The sequence below is a fragment of the Oncorhynchus mykiss genome, chromosome 3, assembly GCF_013265735.2.
Source record: "Oncorhynchus mykiss isolate Arlee chromosome 3, USDA_OmykA_1.1, whole genome shotgun sequence".
Taxonomy (NCBI): domain Eukaryota; kingdom Metazoa; phylum Chordata; class Actinopteri; order Salmoniformes; family Salmonidae; genus Oncorhynchus; species Oncorhynchus mykiss.
In genome coordinates, this window is record NC_048567.1 from 27,658,908 (window position 1) to 27,682,980 (window position 24,073).

General features: G+C 46.4%; 1 protein-coding gene across 5 annotated transcripts; it reads right to left on the reverse strand.

Annotated features, from left to right (window-relative positions):
* Window positions 1–235: 235 nt before the first annotated feature.
* Window positions 236–24,010, reverse strand: ago1 (argonaute RISC component 1). Of its 5 annotated transcripts, none has more exons than XM_021595237.2 (19): window positions 23,872–24,010; window positions 18,901–19,087; window positions 17,676–17,796; window positions 17,312–17,493; window positions 14,455–14,591; window positions 13,843–13,977; window positions 12,391–12,478; window positions 11,916–12,063; window positions 11,701–11,820; window positions 11,304–11,426; window positions 8,958–9,091; window positions 8,382–8,566; window positions 7,274–7,433; window positions 6,960–7,050; window positions 5,989–6,183; window positions 5,536–5,670; window positions 5,238–5,339; window positions 3,233–3,432; window positions 236–3,000 (listed from the first exon to the last, which is right to left on the reverse strand). In XM_021595237.2, exons 1-19 carry the CDS (start codon window positions 23,894–23,896, stop codon window positions 2,889–2,891), a joined length of 2,580 nt encoding a protein of 859 aa, XP_021450912.1. In that variant the 5' UTR covers window positions 23,897–24,010; the 3' UTR covers window positions 236–2,888. The 5 variants fall into 5 exon arrangements, with proteins under 5 accessions (XP_021450912.1, XP_021450908.1, XP_021450902.1 ...); XM_021595233.2 differs by having other exon boundaries at window positions 13,828–13,977; XM_021595227.2 differs by having other exon boundaries at window positions 236–2,997; window positions 12,391–12,495; window positions 13,824–13,977.
* Window positions 24,011–24,073: the final 63 nt, after the last annotated feature.

Here is a 24,073-nt window from a genome sequence, read left to right on the forward strand (position 1 = left end):
ACACAGAGAACATCTCAGTTCTTACGTCAACATTTTTCCCCTTTCCTCTCTGTAGACTGACATACATTTGTTTTAAATCTATTAAGGTTTCAGAGATAGTGGTTGGAGCTTTATGATGTGATTTAGGCTAGGCTACAGATATGTCATAATAAAAAATCCTGCATACAATTGGGTTTTCCAGGACTGACCATAAATGCATTACATTTGTCTGTACGCAACAAAATCAACAAGAGTATTAAAAAACAAATGTATTTCCTTTAAAAATAGCCCTCCCCAACAGAGTCCCCATACTATTACATCATACAGAGCCAAAATAAGTTGCTTCCATGTCCTTTCATTCAACCAATTGAGAAATGCTATGACAAAGACTGTTCTTGATCAGTGGCTTTTATATTGCTTAGTCAGTGAGGCTGGGTGGAGCGGAATCGCTTGTGTCCTCATCATGATGCTTTTCCCAGGGTAATTCCATGTTGTCCTCCCCTGTTGCAAGGTGCTTTGTGTCTTCAGTGAGTGGAGACAAGAACTGCATCTGGATCAGTGTTGCTGGGCTTACCCAAGCTGAATTTGAACACAGAGGGGCCGGATACTAACCCCAACTGCAAAGGCCCCGCTACATTGGTGAGCCCAAATTCATTACAGGTTATATACAAATCACCTTGGACACATGGGGTCAGTACAATGGTGTACAAAAGCGTTTTGAGTGTGTAAGTCCATAAACATGAATCCCCCCCAAAAATTGGCATATCATTAAATCTCGATCGTCATTCCCTTCCAACATAAAAGGTGCTCTACCACCCACCAGACATGATTGGAGGCGCTTGAAGGCCAAGAAGTGAAAGTAGTCAGACTACTTTTCGCATAGTACCCCCTTGAGGATACACTCTGACACTACTCATCACAACAATACAGAAAACGGCCTTCCAGTTCTCCGCTTACACAACTGAAGCTATGACTGACAGGCAAAAGTGAGCGTAATAAGCTCCTATCTCTAGGAAAACGGAAAGAAGGTGGCTCAGAATACCCAGTCATAATAAAAATGTTTCATGCGTTTCAGAAAGTCAGAACGTGATCAGAAGTGAAGGCAGGGCATATTGAGTAAGTACCTCCCCCAAATAACCTGTGTAGCAAACCCCTATCTGTGTTGTCCATGCACACAGCGCACCAATGGGGGATCATACACTAGGCTGGGAGGAGGGGAACCGAGGCAGAGGGTTGAGCGGGGTATGGATAGGGGGGAAAGGGCGGTGGCGTTGGAAGGAGGGGGTAAGTATTCATGTGGGGGTTTTAAGGGGGCAAGTGCATGCGTGGAGGTGGCTCGGTACACACTCAGTAGGAGAATGTGAGGGGGCATGAGTGTGCTTGTGTTGATCGACGCTGTGGTCGATGTTTGTAGGTAGGACAAGCTATGTACAAAATGTTTTTAAAAAAAGAGGCGCTATGTGTGCGTACAGTATGCGCGCGCGTGTATGTCAACGTAGTGTACTGGTGTGTACGTCGTCCCCATTGACATAGGTTGGAATGTGTAGCTAGAATGTGTAGAATGATCATATAGCCAAGGTCAAGTGCTAAAAGTGAAGGGAGAAACACTTTTCATTCAGTGTTCTCTGGCCCACGTCTTTTTGCTGCTTTCACACTTACAAAGACAAGATGAAGACCTTATATTGCTACTGTTACTCTATTGGTTCAGCAAGCTTAGAGAGGTTGTAGGTGTGAGAATATCTATTATGTAGGTAGGTAGGTAGGGGTGTGTGTGTGTGTAGACCTGTGTGTGAAGGCTGAGGGAAGACAAATCTCCCCATTCTGAAGTAACATGAACCAATCAGGTAAAGAAAGTGCCTCGTAATTCCTTTCGCAGAGTAAATGCATTCTGACACAAAGATTATCTTCCTGTTTACATAGGTGCCCATTTTCCATTGGTAGGCATCACATTAGGCTGGTTAATAATAATAATGCTGGTTTAGGTGCATGGGGTGTGAGTATATTCAAGTATATTCAATAAACTCAATGCAATGGTCCCTCTAACTTCTACATTGGCCTCTCTCTACTAGCTAATTTTAAGAGGAGACTCCCCAACCTGCACAGATACAGTGAAGGACTTAAGTCTCATGTATCTACGATATAATACACCTGCTCTTTCTATCTCTGCTCTATTTCCACTATTAAGAGCAGAGGGCTAGCCTCACACAGACACTTCATATTAGGTGCAGGGTGGGCGGCGTTGACTACATGCTAATCTCTAAGTGCTAAGTGCTAAAGTACCGTACGTCCCCGTTGCACGCCTCAAGGCCATAAAAAAAATGTAAAACGGCAACATAAGAATGGAGTTCATGATAAAAAAATGTAACGATAATAAGTGTCCTTTTTGTCACCCTTCCCCAGCCCGGGGGTCCCATGACTCCTGTTGTACCAGGGGCTTGGAACAGAACACTGGCATCCGCCGTGCGGATTAGGTAAGAGGCAGCATTGTGGTGGCAGTCAAAAGTCTCGGGGCAGCTCAGCGCCCGTTTTCCTCCCCTCCATATTGCATTCATAGGAGTGTGGAAGGTCAAATACAATAATACCCTTTTATCTCTCTTAAAAAATAAAAATAAAAGTTAACATAAAAACACACAGTCCTGGTAAAGTAAATAAAAATAAACACTTAATAATATCAACAATGATAATAATAATAATAACCGTTGTGCAGAACGCTGCAGAGCCTGGGTTGATCAGGTGAGGGGTGTATAGTTCTGGTACTGGCATGGGTCAGTCATGAGAGGTGTGTGGAGTGTGTGGGTGGCCACAACCATGGAGGGAGGAGGAGAGGTGGAAGGCTTCCAGTGGGCTCCCAGGCCCCTCACCGAGGGATGGTGAGTCTTAAGGACAGTGGTGGTGGTGTGGGGTGGTGCTCAGGCAAAGTACATGGTCCTCAGCGTGTCGTGGTGAATCTGCACCGCCTTCGCCAGAGCCTGGGGGTCCCGACCGTTACTCTGACCAGAGACATGGCTTCCCTCCCCACTACAGTAAGGACAGAAAGACACAGGATCCAATAAGTACCGAATAAGATCTGGAAATGATATGGTGCTTATCTTCTTCATTCATTTTAGGTTGAGGCATACAGCTGGATCTACACAACGGATGGCATGGAACTTGAATTCATCTTAACATTAGACTACATTTGAAGTCTGAAACATCTGACAACAGATTTAAGTGGAAAGTCCCTTTAAAACGTTAACTAGACCACCATGCTCACCTGTCGTGCTCCTTGTCCACCAGATGGTAGCGGGCACGGAAGGCGACGAGGCGGGCGTAGTAGGCTGGCGCGGGGATGGAGACGGAGCGGGTACAGCGCACGTAGGTGTGGCACAGCTGGTAGGTGAGGATTTGCAGCTCGTCGGCGGTGAAACGATTGTCGTCCCACAGGACGTAGTAATGCGAGGGCCGACTAGTCCCCTGCAGAGTGGAGAGACCATTTCAACACTCAAGAGAGGAGGATTACTTGAAAACATGAATAACTAGTATTAGGGCCCTGTGTTTTGCCTGGATTTGAACCTTTTGTTTAACCTGTTAGAGCTCTAGGGGCGCTATTTCATTTTTGGATAAAAAAACGTTCCCGTTTTAAGCGCGATATTTTGTCACGAAAAGATGCTCGACTATGCATATTCTTGACAGTTTTGGAAAGAAAACACTCTGAAGTTTCAGAATCTGCAAAGATTTTGTCTGTAAGTGCCCCAGAACTCATTCTACAGGCGAAACCAAGATGATGCATCAACCAGGAATTAGCAGAATTTCTGAAGCTCTGTTTTCCATTGTCTCCTTATATGGCTGTGATTGCGCAAGGAATGAGCCTACACTTTCTGTCGTTTGCCCAAGGTCTTAGCAGCATTGTGACGTATTTGTAGGCATATCATTGGAAGATTGACCATAAGAGACTACATTTTCCAAGTGTCCGCCTGGTGTCCTGCGTGGAATTCGGTGCGCAATTGCCAGCTGCTCGTACTTTTCCATTTGATATAGGGGAGAAACCATGTGTCCAAGAACGATGTATCAATGAAGAGATATGTGAAAAACACCTTGATGATTGATTCTAAGCAACGTTTGCCATGTTTTCAGTCGATATTATGGAGTTAATTTGGAAAAAAGTTCGCGTTTTGAGGACTGAATTTTCGGATTTTTTTTGGTAGCCAAATGTGATGTATAAAACGGAGCTATTTCTAATACACAAAGAATCTTTTTGGAAAAACTGAGCATCTGCTATCTAACTGAGAGTATCCTCATTGAAAACATCAGAAGTTCTTCAAAGGTAAATGATTTTATTTGAAGGCTTTTATGTTTTTGTTGAAATGTTGCGTGCTGGATGCTAACGCTAATGCTAACGCTAAATGCTAACGCTAGCTAGCTACTTTTACACAAATGATTGTTTTCCTATGGTTGAGAAGCATATTTTGAAAATCTGAGATGACAGTGTTGTTTACAAAAGGCTAAGCTTGAGAGATGGCATATTTATTTCATTTCATTTGCGATTTTCATGAATAGTTAACGTTGTGTTATGCTAATGAGCTTGCTCATAGATTTACACAATCCTGGATACAGGGTTTTTTTTATAGCTAAACGTGACGCAGAAAACGGAGCGATTTGTCCTAAACAAATAATCTTTCAGGAAAAACTGAACATTTGCTATCTGAGAGTCTCCTCATTGAAAACATCTGAAGTTCTTCAAAGGTAAATGATTTTATTTGAATGCTTTTCTGTTTTTTTGTGTAAATGTTGCCAGCTGAATGCTAATGCTAAATGCTACGTTAGCCATCAATACTGTTACACAAATGCTTGTTTTGCAATGGTTGAGAAGCATATTTAGAAAATCTGAGATGACAGTGTTGTTAACAAAAGGCTAAGCTTGAGAGCTAGCATATTTATTTCATTTCATTTGCGATTTTCATGAATAGTTAACGTTGCGTTATGGTAATGAGCTTGAGTCTGTATTCACGATCCCGGATCCGGGATGGGGAGACCAGAAAGGTTAAAGCTTTAACTTCAAACTGTCCCAAAATGCATGTTGCTTTGTTGGAGATGTAACTTTCAATGTGATTTCTATGGTTAAATAAAGAATAAAATAAAAGTATACAAATTAAATAGCCATGGAGCCACAAAGGAGTGTTAAAAAAAGAGCTGCATGTGACTCAAGAGCCAGGAGATTTAGAATGGCTCAGGTTAGACAAACACAGCTGGGCAGCAGCGGGAAGCTCCTCCCCACTCACCTGTATACCCGCGTGACTGCAAAGGTAGAAGTCAAACTCAAACGGGTGAGTGATGCTGGTGTCCACTGTGGTCCCTGCAGGAATGTTACCACTCTTCCCGATCTACAGAAAAAGACAATAACAGGACCACGATATTTAATTACAAACGCTTATCCTAACATTACAACCGCAGACCACATCAAATAAGCTCACAGGCCGCATTTGGCCTGTGCGCCGATAGTTTGACACCCCTGTTCTAGAGTGAAACCTATAAAGCATGATACAGTTGCGGTTAGAATAGCTTGGACTGTTGACTCACTCTCTCAGACTTGTCGGCACAGAAGAGGCGTGTGTGGTGGCGCTTCTGAACTACGATGTAGGTGATACCAGGCTGGTAGTCCTTCTCCAGCTTGATGCACGCATCCCTGATGGCCAGAAGCTCGTAGTGGAGTATCTATGCAGAAAAATGTTACATTTACTCGTTATCTGTCCAACTGATATCTTTAGAGGTAGTTGCGTTACTCACCTCTTTCTGTAACTCTTCCCAGTATTTTGCATTATTGTCACGCTATACTATATCAAATCATACTTATTCAGAGATGAACTACATACCATTACTTAACTGCTATAAACTACTAGGCCTATTGGTCAAAGTGAGTGAAAATATAGTGATCTGGCCAATCCAACTCTGTCACTTATAAATAATGAAAAATGGATCCCCATCTCTATTGAAAACCATTTATAACCCCCAACGACAGAGACCAGTAAGTACCTGCGGGAGCTGCCCCTCGGGCACCCCGTCCCTGTAGAAGATGATCCTGGTGGGCTTGAAGCGGGTCGACTTGTAGAACTGGATCAGCAGCTCTCGCACCATGTAAGAAAGGTCTTCGATAATCTCCTGCCTGGGCCTCTGGACCCGGACTGTGGCACAGTACCTGCTGGGGTGGGCGTCCATACTGCCTACCACCTGGAGAGAGAGAGAGAGAGGGAGAGAAAACAAAAAAATAGGAGAGAGAAAAAAAAGAGAAATGAGGGGACTAGCCATGCAGAGACTAGGGTATGTATTCAGAAAGCGTCTCAGTGATGATCTATGATCTGGTCCCCCCTGTCCACGTAATCTTATTCACGATTAGCCAAAAGGCAACTGATCCTATATCAGCACTACTACTCAAGACTCTTTGTGAATCCAAAATTCAGAAACCACTCCTAAAAAGCAAGAACTTTGAAAATACAGAGACGAGCTGAAAAATAAAAGATAGACAACCCAAAACATCAATATTTAATTCAGTGTTCTATGATTCACCTCTAGCCAATGATACAACGTGAGCACTAGCATCCTCTAGAGGCACAGGATAGGTGGTGTGGGAAGCTCTGGGTCGTCAGCATCTATAACAGTAACCTCGTAGCCTTACGCCTTGTTATTGCGAGAGAAATGGTCATCCTTCCTGACCACCTCTGTAAGCGCAGACACACACCCACAGAAGCACATACAGATGCATACAGAGGGCTGTGTGACTCAACAGCCTGTCATGATCGCTTGGCAACCACACAGCCAACCACAGCCAGGCCCGGGTTGCGAGGATCGGGGTGACGTCATTTCTTCCCCGTCTGTGAGTCAGTGCTGAGCCATTCTCTTCCCCTTCTTCTCTTCCTCATACTCCCGCCTTAAAATGTGACGTACTCTTAATAGATAATAATGTGAGTTAACATGGTGTAGTGGTAGTATTGGAGAAGCAGCCTTACAGCGGTAATGGAGGGCTTCTTCCCGTCTCCAGCAGGGGGGTGTGTTACATCAGCCCCCAGGAAGATGACAGGCTCCTGGAACACTGCTGACCTGTGAGACAGGAAGGGAGAAGGGACAAATTCCGTCAAACTCACAGGAGTTGGTCTGATTTTAAAAGAGTGCTCATATACATGAATGCGTTTCCATCCAGAGCACATTAAAGACCAAGTTCGTATCCATTAGGTACCAAACGCAACAAAACAAACTGAAAAAGGAAGGGACTTTGCATGCCATAATGAACCCAACCCAGTGGAGAGAGTTGGTGAAAGTTTACCGTTGGTGGGGCACCAGGATGTTGTTGATTCCCCCCAGCTTGACGTTGATCTTGAGGCAGAGGTTGGAGAGGGTCTGGGGGGACGTCTTCACCACGTTCTTCACCTGGACACACTGAGTGGCCATTCCTAGGAGAGTGTCTCCCACCCTCTTCACCTCAGCTACACAGGACCAGTAACAGGCAGCAATTAGGTACAAATCCATAACTGCTCAAATGAAGCTATTATACACGAGTACAAAACAGTAAGAACACTTCCCTAATATCGAGTTGGCTGGATGTCTTTTCGGTGGTGGACCATTCTTGATACATGGGAAAGTAATTGCAATGATGAGATAGATCTTATCTGTTTTATGATCTTGCTGTCATACTGCGTTCAACAGTGTTCGATCTTGCCTAGCCATCTTGTGTCAAGAGGACCACAATGGAAATCAGTCCCAGACTTTATTGTGCCTAGCCATCTTGTGTCAAGAGGACCACAATGGAAATCAGTCCCAGACTTTATTGTGCCTAGCCATCTTGTGTCAAGAGGACCACAATGGAAATCAGTCCCAGACTTTATTGTGTCTAGCCATCTTGTGTCAAGAGGACCACAATGGAAATCAGTCCCAGACTTTATTGTGTGTTATCCTCCATGATTTTACTCATGTGCACGTATTGCTTTTTCAAGTTTTGTGTTTTTTTTTTTTTTTTAAATGGTCAGATTAATACAAAATAAAATAAAAAATTGTTTAAGTGCTGAACGTGGAAAACCCAGCAGCGTTGCAGTTCTTGACACAAACCGGTACGCCTGGCACCTACTAACCACACCCCATTCAAAGGAACACTTGTCTTGCCCATTCACACTGAAAGGCACACATACATAATCCATGTCTCAATTCTCTTAAGGCTTAAAAATCCTTATTTAACCGGTCTCCTCCCCATCATCTACACTGATTTATGAAAAATGTCCTGTAATATTTTCAATTGTTCAATATTCCATTTGTCACGTATGTGTTATGTATTTTAAATGACATGCAATTGTTAGTCATGTAAATTCTGCATTTCTTCAGTTTTATCTGTGAACAAGAATAAATAAACTCAAACTCGGCATGAATAAGGCCAATCTTACCGTAGACTGGGGTCTTTCCAGGCAGGATGACGATGATGAGCTGCAGTCCAGAGTAGGTGTTCTTCAGGTGCCTGAACATGGGCTCCACACTGTCGGCTCCCTGGGCGTATTTACAGAAACACGGCTGGCCCTGGATGGGCATCCCAGCATCCTTGGAGATCTTACGCAGCTGGTCTGTGAAGTTCCTGAGGAGAGTGGTTTTTTGTTAGGAAAGGAACCTGGTTCACATGGTGGTGCTGTCTGCTGAGTCCAGGACTGTGTTTATTAAAGCACCAAAACGGAAGACAATGGACTGAAACAGGGATGTATTATCTGGATTTCTCCAACGGAATACTCATCCAATTGCAAAATCTTTTAGAACGTTTCCCATAGTGTGAACTAATGAACACAACCCATACCACAGCAAGTAAATCTTGAAATATTAAACAAATCACACTATTCTAACACACAAAACTACCTAGAAAAGCAAATATTTTATCTTTAGATAAATATTGTTGCACTCTGACAGGAATCTTTAATACGATGCCGGAAGATATCCACTTCCCACACTACCCCGTCTCCCAGAAGGGTACTTACTTGAGCACCTCCTCCCGACACTGTTTCTGGGGGGCGAAGCAGGCGATGGCCCACACCTTGATCTCAATACCGTTGTAGAACTGCTTGCCCCTCATGTCCCACACCCCCTGGTTGGGCGTGGCGATGGCCCGGTTCTGTGAGGTGGAACAGGTGGGAGACCAAAGCTTCAGAACCAGATCAATGTCAGGGCTGTTTGCACTCTGAAATCCACACCTACTGTAGTGGCGACTGACTTCTGAAGCCAGAAGCCTGGTTTGATATAGAGTGGTGAGCAGGAACTCTGTGGACCCTTTGTGTCCGGGAATATTTTACTCAATCATCGTAGCCGTTGGTGCTCTGTCGAGTTGCTATTTTCTTGGGTTCTCTCGTGTCAATTAACTCGTGGCATTCCTGGATTACTCATAAAACTAATAAGGTCTGATTTATATCAACAGTAGTCAGTTTATAAAAAGGTTAAGGGTACAAGACTGTGTACATGGCTGTTTTGGCAAAATCACTGCATTTCCCCTCAAGCAAAGCGGGGAGAGGCTACCCGTTGTCACAGTTCCAAGACCTGTCAGTAACGTCCGGCTAAACCTACGCCAATGACGCCGGTGGATCTCAAAACTGAACTTGGATCCACGGTAAGTAGCAATGTTATTCTTCACCACAGTGGTCTTACGGCAGATCGAACCAGTCATGACTATTTAAGGAGAGCGAATCGCTTTACAAATGCCAAAATCAGCAGTAACTGTCAATAGTAAAAACAAATCTTAAAACGATGTTTGAGTGAACATGAGTCCAGAAAAGTAATGGTGAAGTTCTCCTCACCACTCTATAGCCTACTGGTGAGTAGCTGTGTGGGCTACTCCTGCTGTTACTGTCATATACACTACCATTCAAAAGTTTGGAGTCACTTAGAAATGTCCTTGTTTTTGAAAGAAAAGCAAATTTTTTTGGTCCATTAAAATAACATAAAATTGATCAGAAATACAGTGTAGACATTGTTAATGTTGTCACTGACTTTTGTAGCTGGAAATGGCTGATTTTGAATGGAATATCTACATAGGCGTACAGAGGCTCATTATCAGCAACCATCACACTCCTGTGTTCCAATGGCACGTTGTGTTAGCTAATCCAAGTTTATTATTTAAAAAAAGGGTAATTGATCATTAGAAAACCCTTTTGCCATTATGTTAGCACAGCTGAAAACTGTTGTACTGATTAAAGAATCAATAAAATAAAAAAACTGTCCTTTAGACTAGTTGAGTATCTGGAGCATCAGCATTTGTGGGTTTGATTACAGGCTCAAAATGGCCAGAAACAAAGAACTTTTGCTCTTTCTCTGTCCAGTGGCTGTGTTCTTTTACCCATCTTAATCTTTTCTTTTTATTGGCCAGTCTGAGATATGGCTTTTCTTTGCCACTCTGCCTCGAAGGCCAGCATCCCGGAGTCACCTCTTCACTGTTGATGTTGAGACTGGTGTTTTGCGAGTACTATTTAAGGAAGCTGCCAGTTGAGGACTTGTGAGGCATCCGTTTCTCAAACTAGACAATCTTATGTACTTGTCCTCTTGCTCAGTTGTGCACCGGGGCCTCCCACTCCTCCTTCTATTCTGGTTAGAGTCAGTTTACTCAGTTCTGTGAAGGGAGTATTACACCGCGTTGTACGAGATCTTCAGTTTCTTGGCAATTTCTCTCATGGAATAGCCTTCATTTCTCAGAACAAGAATAGACTGACGAGTTTCATAAAGTTATTTGTTTCTGGCCAGTTTGAGCCTGTAATCAAACCCACAAATGCTGATGCTCCAGATACTCAACTAGTCTGAAGAAGGCCAGTTTTATTGATTCTTTAATTAAAACAGTTTTCAGCTATGCTAACATAACTGCAAAAGGGTTTTCTAATGATCAATTAGCCTTTTAAAATTATAAACTTGGATTAGCTAACACAACGTGCCATTGGAACACAGGAGTGATTGTTGCTGATAATGGGTCTCTGTACACCTATGTAGATATTCCATTAAATGTCAGCCGTTTCCAGCTACAATAGACATTGACAACATTAACAATATCTACACTGTATTTCTGATCAATTTGATGTTATTTTAAAATGGACCAAAAAAAAGTGCTTTTCTTTCAAAAACAAGGACATTTCTAAGTGACCCCAAACGTTTGAACGGTAGTGTATATATATCTGGACAGTAAATTGTGCTAAAAAAGAACTGAGCCCAATGCGAGTAGCAAATTAATTCCTCCTCCCTTTACTGTGCTGGAACAAGTACACAGCATTTTATTTTTTTTTGCACTAAAGTACACAGACTTGAAAGGCTGCTTAATGTGGCCGTACTATAAGCGTGATGTCTCTTACCCGTCCTCCATACTGTAGGATGGGGGCAGGCAGCACCCTTCCCGTCACCTCCGCCATCTCATCCTTCACCTTGATCCCAAACTCCTGGATGTACGGGTCCAGGTTAAAGTTGGCATTTTTCATCTGTGGACAGACGGGGACAACAGATAGGATGTGTGTTATTCATTCTCTCTTGTCACATTCACACTGCACAATGCTGTCAATTCACATCTAATCCGTGGAGAGAATAATAGGAAGTCATTTACTATGTACAGTATTTTTCCCTCAAGTCTAGTAGTAGTATGTGTTCATCTGTGTTGGATGGTCTGAGGTTAAATTCATTAATGCCAATTCTCATGCTCATAGCTGGTAGTTTCGCATTGCAGCCTCCAGCCACCAGGCGGCGCCACTGACTCACCAGTCGGCTGATCTCCTCTTGTCTGTCAGGTGCAGAGCGAGCCGTGGCTTTGATCATAGTGGACGTCTGATTATCTGTCAGTTTCTTGATACAGCGCTGCCCTGCTACTATGTTACACACCTGCAGGGACACAAAACCAAACACCATTGAGTATATTATATAAACAGGGATTTCCTTCTCAAGTACAGAAAGCAACTGGATTGAATGTTTCTCACCTCCAGGGGCAGGTAGGTGTGCTTCTGCTCCTGCCCCACCTGGAGGCAGGGCAGGTGGGGATACTTGAGCTGCAGATTGTACTTCTGCTTGAAGTACTGGGCCACCGTACATTCTACTGTCTGTCCGCTCTCAAGCTGCAGGGGAAATCTGGTAGGGAATGCGTGATAAAGGTGTTAAATGACTAACACAGCTACCTGAGAATAGTCACCCCATGCCTCACATTGATGCAAGCGCCTCTAGAAAACCACTGGTGTCTTCACTCAACGCTAGAAAAAATGTGGACAATAAAAAAAAACATATCCATCCTTGTCACAGACCATATCTGTAGTCAGAATCACAAAATACCAATATCCCAACTGACAATGATGATTTACAGGACATGATTTTTATTGGACTTCTCGCAGACATATCATCCACCCAAAACATCCGTTGTCCTGGCAGCATCAGTAGGGTCAACCATGTGACGCTACTCACGTCTGGTGGCTGGCGGGGCGTCGCGTGACGTTGCAGACGCGGTACTTCCTCTTCATCTGACCGCAGTGGGTCACCTCCACCTTCAGACCTGGTAACGCCCACCGACAGCAGGGCACAGACACACACAAAGATAAGAGCCAGCAGTAGTGACGGCACGGGGACAGACGTTGATGGGGAGAGGGTGGAGGAGAAGGGAAGGACAGAGCTCTCCCCATAGGCTGTGTGCACAGAGGCGCTGCTCCACCAGTGTTTCAGTCGTTCACGCTTTACTCTTTAGCGCCATCGTGTGGCCTTTCAAATGTATTTATTTAGGAAAACTCATACAAAACGTATAATAGTGCATTCCATCACAATCATAGAAATTGAAAACATTCTGGGGAGACTCCTGGGGTAGAAAATAACGAGGGGCATGGTGGAGAGAAGGATGCATTAGGATGAACGTCAAAGAGAAGATGGAGAAAAGGAAATGGAGGAGTGAGTGAGTCGGAGAAGATAAGAGAGTGAAGTGAGTGAGTGATGGGAGGAGGAGTGAGTGAGTCGGAGAAGATAAGAGAGTGAAGTGAGTGAGTGATGGGAGAAGGAGTGAGTGAGTGGTGGAGAAGGAAGGAAGGAAGGAGTGGTGGAGAAGGAAGGAAGGAAGGAGTGGTGGAGAAGGAAGGAAGGAAGGAGTGGTGGAGAAGGAAGGAAGGAAGGAGTGGTGGAGAAGGAAGGAAGGAAGGAGTGGTGGAGAAGGAAGGAAGGAAGGAGTGGTGGAGAAGGAAGGAAGGAGTGGTGGAAAAGGAAGGAAGGAGTGGTGGAGAAGGAAGGAAGGAGTGGTGGAGAAGGAAGGAAGGAGTGGTGGAAAAGGAAGGAAGGAGTGGTGGAGAAGGAAGGAAGGAGTGGTGGAGAAGGAAGGAAGGAGTGGTGGAGAAGGAAGGAAGGAGTGGTGGAGAAGGAAGGAAGGAGTGGTGGAGAAGGAAGGAAGGAGTGGTGGAGAAGGAAGGAAGGAGTGGTGGAAAAGGAAGGAAGGAGTGGTGGAGAAGGAAGGAAGGAGTGGTGGAGAAGGAAGGAAGGAGTGGTGGAGAAGGAAGGAAGGAGTGGTGGAGAAGGAAGGAAGGAGTGGTGGAGAAGGAAGGAAGGAGTGGTGGAGAAGGAAGGAAGGAGTGGTGGAGAAGGAAGGAAGGAGTGGTGGAGAAGGAAGGAAGGAGTGGTGGAGAAGGAAGGAAGGAGTGGTGGAGAAGGAAGGAAGGAAGGAGTGGTGGAGAAGGAAGGAAGGAAGGAGTGGTGGAGAAGGAAGGAAGGAGTGGTGGAGAAGGAAGGAAGGAGTGGTGGAGAAGGAAGGAAGGAGTGGTGGAGAAGGAAGGAAGGAGTGGTGGAGTGGGGAGAGACGTGAGGGGATCGTCTGAGGGGGCATTGGTGAGAGGCAGGCGGCATGGCGTGTGGAAGGTACTCACTCACTGTTCAACGGCCCACCTTTGATCTCCTTGGTGAAGCGGACCCTCTGCGAGTCGGTCAGGGTCTTGGGCTGCTCGTCTATGTTGCGGATGTCCAGGACTTCGCACATGAACTCGATCACCGGCTGGGCTTTGTAGAAGGCCGTGGCAGACACTAGAGGGAGAAAGAGAGCAGGAAGTAATGCATTCAGTCTGAATGGAAGTGAATTGCAGTGGAGACAGAAGCCCAGTGGTATAGGATTGTGTTATTTCCTAAACATTGGGTTGTGTTCTCTAGGACACGCAAGGGAAAACATATAATAAAATGTTTCAGCGGAAAAGGAAAAATACTTTCTTATTGGACAAATCCACGTAGTTCCTGCCCGTTTCGGTCCGTTTTCTTCCATTTGGTGCCCAATGAACACAACCCCAATACTATAGAATGAAGTCATTTCTAAGCATTGATCTGCGGTGAATTTTTACACCACACAAAACGGATGTTAAATCATAGACCACTGTGAATGTAACTTTAAGAGCAGACCTAACATATAACCTCTTGTGATCAGATTTTCATTCCATCACGTCGATGCAACAAGGTCTGTGACTTCATACCCTCGAGTAGATCTTGCCTGGTGGGACTCGGCCGACTCACCATCAATATTGAGCATCATTTTCCACATGGCGGGGCGTACAGACTGGTGGAAACCAAACCACACCTCTCTCCCCCCTCCCAGGGGATGGTAGTATCCTTCAGGTGGGGAGAAGAATGATCGTCCCACCGGAGTGTACCTAGATGACAAAAAATGACATTATAGAGAATGAGTCATTTGAGTCTCAGCACCGCAGCATGACTCAATGTCCAGTAATTCTGTGTCACCTATAAGGCGTAGCAGACATAAGTCCAGCAGAATGATTCAACAGCTTGTGTTTGTGATCTAGTCAAGCCTCCAAGTCACTGTCTGATTATTAGATTTTGTTAATGTGACACCTTTACACAAGTTCTCAGCTATCAGGCATCTGTTGTCTCCTCCAGATCTGTAAATATAATAGAATCTAAAACTAAATCGCTGTTCAACAAGTTTGATAGGAATGTCTTGCTATTGTTTATTTTTAATCCAAAATAACAAAACATTCACACCTCAAGGCAAACATATGCCTTTCAATCAGTTTGAAGACAACATGCACACAGTGTCCTGTGGCGAGTGTGTTTGCGTGTTCTGACTGTTTGTGCATCATAGATCCTAGCTTTGCAATTAGCTACAAGCTTCTCTGCCCTTGCTTTCATAGTGTGTGTGTTTGCATTTGTGTGTGCCCTCCTACCCTGTGTCTGCCTGTGTGTGTGTATATCGGTGTCCGTCTGCCTGTCTATGTGTGCGTCTGCCTGTCTGTGTGTGTGTCTGCCTGTCTGTGTGTGTGTCTGTGTGTGTCTGCCTGTCTGTGTGTCTGCCTGTCTAGATGTGTGTCTGCCTGTCTAGATGTGTGTCTGCCTGCCTGTCTGTGTGTGTGTCTGCCTGCCTGTCTGTCTGTGTGTGTGTCTGCCTGCCTGTCTGTCTGTGTGTGTGTCTGCCTGCCTGTCTGTGTGTGTGTCTGCCTGCCTGTCTGTGTGTGTGTCTGCCTGCCTGTCTGTGTGTGTGTCTGCCTGCCTGTCTGTGTGTGTGTCTGCCTGCCTGTCTGTGTGTGTGTCTGCCTGCCTGTCTGTGTGTGTGTCTGCCTGCCTGTCTGTGTGTGTGTCTGCCTGCCTGTCTGTCTGTGTGTGTGTCTGCCTGCCTGTCTGTCTGTGTGTGTGTCTGCCTGCCTGTCTGTCTGTGTGTGTGTCTGCCTGCCTGTCTGTCTGTGTGTGTGTCTGCCTGCCTGTCTGTCTGTGTGTGTGTCTGCCTGCCTGTCTGTCTGTGTGTGTGTCTGCCTGCCTGTCTGTCTGTGTGTGTGTCTGCCTGCCTGTCTGTCTGTGTGTGTGTCTGCCTGCCTGTCTGTGTGTGTGTCTGCCTGCCTGTCTGTGTGTGTGTCTGCCTGCCTGTCTGTGTGTGTGTCTGCCTGCCTGTCTGTGTGTGTGTCTGCCTGCCTGTCTGTGTGTGTGTCTGCCTGCCTGTCTGTGTGTGTGTCTGCCTGCCTGTCTGTGTGTGTGTCTGCCTGCCTGTCTGTGTGTGTGTCTGCCTGCCTGTCTGTGTGTGTGTCTGCCTGCCTGTCTGTCTGTGTGTGTGTCTGCCTGCCTGTCTGTCTGTCTGTGTGTGTGTCTGCCTGCCTGTCTGTGTGTGTGTCTGCCTGCCTGTCTGTGTGTGTGTCTGCCTGCCTGTCTGTGTGTGTGTCTGCCTGCCTGTCTGTGTGTGTGTCTGCCTGCCTGTCTGTGTGTGTGTCTGCCTGCCTGTCTGTGTGTGTGTCTGCCTGCCTGTCTGTGTGTGTGTCTGCCTGCCTGTCTGTGTGTGTGTCTGCCTGCCTGTCTGTGTGTGTGTCTGCCTGCCTGTCTGTGTGTGTGTCTGCCTGCCTGTCTGTGTGTGTGTCTGCCTGCCTGTCTGTGTGTGTGTCTGCCTGCCTGTCTGTGTGTGTGTCTGCCTGCCTGTCTGTGTGTGTGTCTGCCTGCCTGTCTGTGTGTGTGTCTGCCTGCCTGTCTGTGTGTGTGTCTGCCTGCCTGTCTGTGTGTGTGTCTGCCTGCCTGTCTGTGTGTGTGTCTGCCTGCCTGTCTGTGTGTGTGTCTGCCTGCCTGTCTGTGTGTGTGTCTGCCTGCCTGTCTGTGTGTGTGTCTGCCTGCCTGTCTGTGTGTGTGTCTGCCTGCCTGTCTGTGTGTGTGTCTGCCTGCCTGTCTGTGTGTGTGTCTGCCTGCCTGTCTGTGTGTGTGTCTGCCTGCCTGTCTGTGTGTGTGTCTGCCTGCCTGTCTGTGTGTGTGTCTGCCTGCCTGTCTGTGTGTGTGTCTGCCTGCCTGTCTGTGTGTGTGTCTGCCTGCCTGTCTGTGTGTGTGTGTCTGCCTGCCTGTCTGTGTGTGTGTCTGCCTGCCTGTCTGTGTGTGTGTCTGCCTGCCTGCCTGTCTGCCTGTCTGTGTGTCTGCCTGCCTGCCTGTCTGTGTGTGTGTGTGCCTGTCTGTGTGTGTGTCTGCCTGTCTGTCTGTCTGTGTGTGTGTCTGCCTGTCTAGATGTGTGTCTGTGTGTGTCTGCCTGTCTCTGTGTGTGTCTGCCTGTCTGTGTGTGTGTCTGCCTGCCTGCGTGTGTGTCTGCCTGCCTGTCTGTCTGTCTGCCTGCCTGCCTGCCTGTTTGTGTGTGTGTCTGCCTGCCTGTCTGTGTGTGTCTGCCTGTCTGTGTGTGTGTCTGCCTGCCTGCGTGTGTGTCTGCCTGCCTGTCTGTCTGTCTGTCTGCCTGCCTGCCTGTTTGTGTGTGTGTCTGCCTGCCTGTCTGTGTGTGTCTGCCTGTCTGTGTGTCTGCCTGTCTGTCTGTGTGTCTGCCTGCCTGTTTGTCTGTGTGTCTGCCTGCCTGCCTGTGTGTGTGTGTGTGTGTACATTGCTGGATGTACTTAGTGTACCGTACCTCATTGAGGCTAGGTGGCGCATGGCCACATCCAGGGCTTGGACAGAGTCCAGGGGAACCTGCAGGCGCCCGCTGACCAGTGTCTCCTGGAGCAGACGCCATGACACCGTGGCCAGGAAGCGGATAGACACCTTGAAGATACGATCCTTCCCCTCCCCGGGGATAGTCACCTCAAAGTCCACCTTCAGGGAGAAAGAGGGGGGGATGAGCAAGAGCAGAAAATGGAGCGATGGAGGAGAGTGTAGGCGGAGGGGAGATGGGAGGGGGGGGGGGGTTACAGGATAAAGAAATGGAATGGACAGACCGGAGTCGAAGGGGACTTGCTCAAAATGTATAGTACACACTTTCTCTCCCTTATGCCTACCTTCTCACTTCCGATAGGGAGCGCTAGCACCGTATAGATATTCTTCTTGCCGTCGTACACCGGCTTCCTGTCGCCAAAGAGCTGGGGCTTGAAGTGCTGCACCATGTATTCCACCACTTCCCTGCAGGGGGCGACACAGAGTCAAACACACCAGGTTCACCATCATGGCCATCAGAGGTGACAAAACCACAAAAGACGACCATCTGTCAACAAATGTAGTGGTCCAAATTAAACCCAACATCCTATCAGAAATCTGGATTTAGGATGGGTGTTTTTTTGGGGAGCAGGAAAGACCCGATTCGATTGGTTATGGATCAAGCAGGATACAGCTGGTGAGAGGTGATGGTCTCATGGTCGTGGGGGAATCCCTAGGACAAAGGGGGGTAGGGGAGGTAGCTGTGGGGCCACGGCACCCCTGAATACATGGTGCCGTGGCTTTCGTCTAAGTGTGAGGGTAGAGTGGACGGGGTTGAAAAGGAGAGGTCATGTGGGGTTGACCTTTTGCATGCCTGCATGGACCCTTTGTTTGAGAAGGAAAAAAAAAACTCCTACTAAGTAAGAACGAAGCAGGAAGCTCCAAGATGTGTTCGGTGTGTGTACTTCGTATGGAACATTTTCATCAGGCAAAGTAAAACTTTGGATTTGATTCAGCTTTTCTGTTAATCAAGTAACAGAAAGAGAGAGAAAGAGAGAGCGAGATGCTATTTTTGTTGTTGTTGGATATACAACAGTTGAGTTACAATCTAGGAGGTTGTACAACGGCTGAAATCCTCAGTCCAATCAAAGGAAAGAAACGCAGACGGCTCAATTGGCCAACCATTGAAACGCATGTCTGGGGTTTAGAAGGGATTGGCCAATGATGACCACCATACAATGACCATTAATCATATCCTGGCTAGATAATGGTGGATACTGGACGAGAGAGTCATAGTCATGGTGCGCCAATGAACTGCGAGTCTCTCTCTGAATCATCTTGAGAAGTTGTTTGACCTCTACATAGAGTGTGGTCCTCCGAGTTCTGGCTATGGCTCAGTTCTACAGTCCATATTCTGTGGTTCTTAAAAACCTTGGGGAAATGTTAGCGATCAAGTGGACCACTGCTTCACTTAAAGTTGGGGACACCTGGGTGACAGGTGTAGAGTTGGGTAACCTCAATCCCCAGGCTATTGCCCACAGGGGACGAGATGTGGTACATGAGACTATGTAGGGCGGTACGTTACTCTACCTGTTGACCCGTCGGGGGCACTTGTCAGGCTTGATGTCCACCTCGTAGTGGAACACGTCCATCTTGGGGATCTCCACCTCAAAGTAGTTGGCCAGCAGCTTGATGGGCTTGCCCACAGTGCCCATGCCCGGCCGGCGGGGTGCCTGGAACACCTGCTGCAGGGGTGGGGGGAAGGGCCCCATGGGCACTGGAGGGGCAGAGGTGTCGGAAGTTTAGGCAAGGGCAGAAACGGTAGGGATGTGGGTATGGGAGATGAGGAAATAAATGGGAGTAATGAGGAAAGAAAAGTGAGCATGGGCATGTGATGATGGGCAGAGAGAGGGGGGCATGTGATGATGGGCAGAGAAAGGGCCATGGGCATGTGATGATGGGCAGAGAAAGGGCCATGGGCATGTCATGATGGGCAGAGAGGGGGGCATGTAATGATGAGATGATGGGTTGAGAGAGGGGGCATGTAATGATGAGATGATGGGCTGAGAGAGGGGGGCATGGGCATGTAATGATGAGATGATGGGCTGAGAGAGGGGGGCATGGGCATGTAATGATGAGATGATGGGCAGAGAGGGGGGCATGCAATTATGAGATGATGGGCAGAGAGAGGGGGCATGCAATGATGAGATGATAGGCAGAGAGAGGGGGCATGTAATGATGAGATGATGGGCAGAGAGAGGGGGCATGTAATGATGAGATGATGGGCAGAGAGAGGGGGCATGTAATGATGTGATGATGGGCAGAGAGAGGGGGCATGTAATGATGAGATGATGGGCAGAGAGAGGGGGCATGTAATGATGAGATGATGGGCAGAGAGAGGGGGCATGTAATGATGAGATGATGGGCAGAGAGAGGGGGGCATGTAATGATGAGATGATGGGCAGAGAGATGGGGGCATGTAATGATGAGATGATGGGCAGAGAGATGGGGGCATGTAATGATGAGATGATGGGCAGAGAGAGGGGGCATGAGCGGATGACGAGTCAGGAAGAGACAGGAAGACGTAGAGAGGAAGAAAAGAGCAACAGACGGACAGGAAGGAAAAGTTTGCAAAATATGGAGATAAAGAATGAAGGAATGGGTGTACATGGGAGAGAGAGAGGGGGGGTGAGGGTGACACGAGACGAGGATATTGATGAGGGATAATAGCGGGAGAGGGGGGAGAAGGAACAAAGCGATTCGGGTGAGAGGAGGGGGGGTGTGAACGAAAGAGGAGGGGAGAGAGGTGGTTGAATGAGAATTAAGGGTGAGAGAGAAAAAGATACATTAGGACAACGCTGGATACACCAAGCCGGACAGACACTGAAAGAAAGATACAGACATTTCCTTAAACACGCAGGCAGGGTCAGAAACTGCTAGCGGAGGAGTAGGCTAGCCTCACAAGGGCTTCAAGTGTGATTTTGTATAAAAATAATAAAAAATGACCTCAGCCTACATGAGATGGAACAATCACAAATGTGCCTTAGTTAGCGATAGTAGCATAGGTATCCAACGGTCACGGGAAGACGACAAAAAGCCTGCATTTGAGATGTTTTCGTTTGACATTAATTCTACTGCTAGCCTCTTTTCAAACATAATTTGAAACTTTGGTACTGAGCAGAGAGTGAATACAATACAAAGTGCATGTGCACTAACTAGTGCATTGCAGTGAGGAAAACAAGTATGTGAAGTTCAACAGGTGTAGGACTTGAGATCGGCCGGGTAAAATGTGAGACTCCTGCCTTCCTCCCTGCCTGAGAGGGGGCCCAGCCCAGGCCTGACCAGCCCATGTCTTAACCTCTGCTTCCCCAGAGAACAGCCCTCTCACAATCACAACAAAGACCGCAGCTGCCCTCCTCCTCCATCACACAGACAGGGGGGCTGGGGGGAGAGGGAGAGCCCCCACTACCACACACACAAACACAGGGGTCCCCCCCAACATTCCCAGCCTTACCATGGAGACTCCACAGCAACACTGGCATTGTCATGGAGATCAGGAAACCTGGAGGGATGGTGGGTGGAGGGGTAGTGTGTGTGTGTGTGTGTGTGTGTGTGTGGGACCTTGGCCTTTTTCATCCTGAAACAGCGTTAGTGTTTCCACATTAGGTCCGAGCGGCCTCCTCCCCAGTCATTAACCTCTCTCACATGCGAGGCCTATAGCTGAGCTGAGCGGAGAGCTTGTGGTTTAAAAGGCAAGCATTGGAAATCCTGTAGTCAAGCATAGCAGTCAGTCAAGAATGAATACGCTCAACCGGCTTTGAAAAAGCAACCAACTACGGACTGGCAATCTGGCATGATAAACCACTTAAGACTAGGTCTATTCTACTGAAGGTGTGTTTGTTACGCCTATGGCATAAGTCTCAACAGTCTTGACACAGAGTAGGCTAAACACACTGACACACACACGTCACCGGCAGCCCGCCCCACCCCAGTGGAGGCAGATGGTGAGAAGTGGAGCCAGAGATCACACATCCCCAGACAATAGCAGTCTTTCCCTGGCACTGGGGCCCTTTCCACGTCAACTGTGTGTGTGCGTGTTTCTCCCTGGAGTCTGGTTTAGGCCGGGTTCCTTTATCATTGAAACATGGAATTACACACACTATTCCCACATCCATTTCCTGCTGACATCACTAGAGATGATCCCATGTCTAATAGGTGTCTGGAATGGTGATATAGCTAAGAGTTAACTAGTTATAGGTTTAGGTTCGGATAAGTATTCAAACACTGTCCTGAGGTACAGGTATAAAACATTATAGTAGCTTAATTCTAGTCTTGAGGACAGAGTCCGTGTTAAATGGGGCAGTTCGGTCAAACGTGATTTTACTGTGTTTTTTTATATTTCCACACGGAGGTTGGAAAAAAAGAATACTGAAAATTATGATAAGGCATTTTAGTGTAAGAGCTGTTTGAAAAGACAGTCTGAAATGTCAGCTTGTTTGGCTGGGTGGGGTTTTTGGACCGCCTGTGACATCAGATGGTATAAGCTAATAGGCCAGTAGCAAAGACAGTTTGTCCTTCTCTCTGCCAATAACAGCTATTTTTCAGGTTATACATCCTTCCCATTAGGCTCCTCCAATTAGGCCCCACTCCCAGTCAGTCCTAGCTAAATATTTGCTTGAGCAATTACATTTTTCTAAGAAGCTATTTTTGTTCATATTTTACCATTTTAATTGAAATCGATCACAGTAAGGTAGTTAATCGCTAGCCAGAAATGATTTGATATTGAGATTAAAGGGCCAATACAGCCATTTTAAGGAAAATACCACTTCAACTATAATTTTGGTATTCGTTTCATTAGTCCACTGTTGATACAGTGCCAAAATGTTTTGCATGTCAGCCATCAAGTTTTGAAGACATAGAACTTTCAAAACACAGAAAGTGTCACAATGTGCTGCGTTTTGCATCATATGATCAACCGTGGACTAATGAAACAAATACCAAAAGATAGATTGAGTGGAATTTTCCTTTAAGTGTTACTGATTAACCGACTAATATTAATGTGTAAATGGTGTCCTATAGGATGTTCAGTAAAATCCTACTAGTCCCAAATCTGGAGGCCAGTCAGTCAATGTAGTTGCGTGAAGATACACAACAAAGAATATGTAGCTTTGGTCAGAGAAGACTTCTGGAGATGGGCGGGTCCGAGGGTCATTAGCTGTTTGTCCCCCCCCCCTCCCTAAAAAGAAACAACTCCATATTTAAGTGTCAACAAGCTGTCGAACGATAGGCCGACTCCATTTGAATGACAGTGAATTTTAGCTAACATTACTGTGATCTACACTAACACCTGGGGACCATTGATTATGCACAGATTGGACTTCAGACCAGACTAAAGCGCAGTGTCATAATATCACAGGTCATCATAATATTTAGAGTTGTATGCCTGTCTGCCCACTTGAACTAAGTAACAAAAGTGAAACACCACGTGCTTTTTGATATGCCATAACTAGCCTTTCGTGAAATAACACTGACACTTGACTCCCCCCCCCCACCGCTACTAGCACGGACTTTGCTGATGACTACTTTGAGGAAAAATCTACGTACTATGACTAAGATATGTGGTTGTCCCACCTAGCTATTTTAAGATTAATACATAAACTGTAAGTCGCTCTGGATAAGAGGGTCTGCTAAATTATTCAAATGTAAATAACTCTAGCACTACCCAATATGAACATTAAATTGGAATGACCTTGATGTAAAAATGTTGGCACCGAGGGTTGCATGGAGGTGTGGTTTCATTTCTATAGCATGTACTAATCTAAATAATAATATTGGGGCAACAGGTAGCCTAGTGGTTATAACGTTGGACTAGTAACCGAAAGGTTGCAAGATCGAATCCCTGAGCTGACAAGGTAAAAAGCAGTGGGTTGTCATTGTATATAAGAACTTGTTCTTAACTGACCTGCCTAGTTACATAAATGTAAAAAATAATCTTTAAAAAAAATCACATCATAAGGAGGTAGTCCAATAGCCACTCTGCAGTATTCAAATACATAACTAATTGTGGTGTTCACATAGACTTGAGTTAGTTCATTGTGGCTTCATTTTGGTGGGGTGTGAATAAATAACGTTTGGATCAGTGCACTTTTCGATCATTCTAAAACTGTATGTAGAACAGACTGACAAAACAGACAGTCTTGTATTTGGTGTGTGTGAGTGAGAGGGGTGCTGAGTAGTGAAGGCGGGCTTTACTTCGTGTCTCCACGCCAGGGATTCCCACGGCCCCCTGCCCCCGCCCCTGACCCTGGACATTGTCAGTGCACCAAAAGACCCGTCTCTCGCTATGATAAGTCATTTCGTATAGTGCACGAGCTATGGTTGAAAAAGACCCACAATCGTTGTGATGGACGGGTTTTTCAGCCAGCCAGCTAGCATTAGAGAATGCTGCACCAGATATGACGCCCGTTTTCAAAAATGTGGGCAATTGCATGATACCATCAGCTGCTATAGCTGAAGATAAGCAACAATTCAACCCTTGACAGAGAAAAGAGAGAGACCTACCAGCGCCAGACGGTCCCGGCTCCATCCCATCCACTTAACCGCGCGGGCACTAGACAGTCCAGGGTTCTATGGTCACAGCGCCGGCCCTTTCAGGCTGGAAGAGTTGCAGACTTCCAGCCCCCTCCTCTCGGCGTGTAGTCTTCTCCGTACTCGCTAAACCCCCACCCCTTCCAGTACCCCCAGACACACAGAGTTGTAACGA

Bases quoted from the DNA above. Each gene is read 5' to 3' on its own strand.
- ago1 (XM_021595221.2), bottom strand. From the start codon at position 23,896: ATGGAGCCGGGACCGTCTGGCGCTG. The intron at 14,592-17,311 runs GTACGGTACACT...TTTGTCATCTAG, and splicing joins CGCCACCTAGCCTCAATGAG to GTACACTCCGGTGGGACGAT. The intron at 7,051-7,273 runs GTAAACTTTCAC...CCTGTCTCACAG, and splicing joins ATCCTGGTGCCCCACCAACG to GTCAGCAGTGTTCCAGGAGC.